A 1,036-nucleotide genomic window follows, 5' to 3' on the forward strand; every position below is an offset into this window, starting at 1 on the left:
AAGAACCATAAATTTATTTTGGTAGCAATTGATCATTTTACGAAGTGGGTTGAAGTTGTTCCCTTAATAGAAGCCAGGCAAAATGAAGTGATAGACTATATCGAGGAACATATAATCCATCGATTTGGAATTCCCCAAACCTTGAGTATTGATCAAGGGACTATGTTCACTGGTTAGCGAATTAAGAATTTTACAACCTCGAGAATCATTAACATGGTTACTTTGACTCCATATTATGCGCAGGCCAATGGACAAGTCGAGGCAGCAAATAAAATATTGATCATTTTGATCAAGAAACAAATTGGTAGTAGACCTCGAACTTGGCATAAAACTTTGAGTCAAGTATTGTGGGCCTATCAAAATTCACCAAGAGGGTCAACAAGTACTTCTCCTTATAAATTGGTGTATGGACATGATGTAGTTTTACCATTAGAGATTAATCTCAATATGTTGAGAATTTTGAGGCAAGATGACTTGCCAGTTGATGATTATTGGAATGCAATGTATGATAAGTTGAATGATTTAGACTCAGAACACATTTTGGCACTCGAAAATATGATTCAACAAAAAAAAGTGTTGCTCGAAATTATAATCGTCGAATAACAGAGAAATGTTTCAGTCTAGGAGAATTGGTCTTAAAAGTTGCATTGCCAATAGAGAAGAAGTCAAGATTCCTTGGCAAATGGTCTCATACTTGGGAAGGACCTTTTCAAGTAATCGAATTGTATTCTGGAAATGCATATCGAATTAAAGATATCGATTATGGGAACGTGATTAATTCGATAAATAGAAAATACTTGAAGCAATATCGATGAATGCCAAATCAAGATCAATAATATAAATAAATAAGTAAGAGCACAAAAATAGTCATTATACATAAAAGTGCTCAAAGTAGGTGGAATAGAAGGTGCTAAGAGTTCTGCTAAGTCAGAGTAAAGTTGGACTCTTTCACTGTCCAAGGCAGAAAGCACTTCAATATGCTCATATTCTTCATTTTGAGCTTTGTCAAGCTACTTCTCACATTCTTCTTGTTTGG

At 34.7% G+C, this 1,036-nt stretch overlaps 1 protein-coding gene across 1 annotated transcript; it reads left to right on the plus strand.

Annotated features, from left to right (window-relative positions):
• Nucleotides 1–213: 213 nt before the first annotated feature.
• Nucleotides 214–603, plus strand: LOC107464995 (uncharacterized). The gene has a single exon (XM_016083962.1). It carries the CDS (start codon nt 214–216, stop codon nt 601–603), a length of 390 nt encoding a protein of 129 aa, XP_015939448.1.
• Nucleotides 604–1,036: the final 433 nt, after the last annotated feature.

This window comes from Arachis duranensis, chromosome 9, assembly GCF_000817695.3.
Source record: "Arachis duranensis cultivar V14167 chromosome 9, aradu.V14167.gnm2.J7QH, whole genome shotgun sequence".
NCBI classification, from domain to species: domain Eukaryota; kingdom Viridiplantae; phylum Streptophyta; class Magnoliopsida; order Fabales; family Fabaceae; genus Arachis; species Arachis duranensis.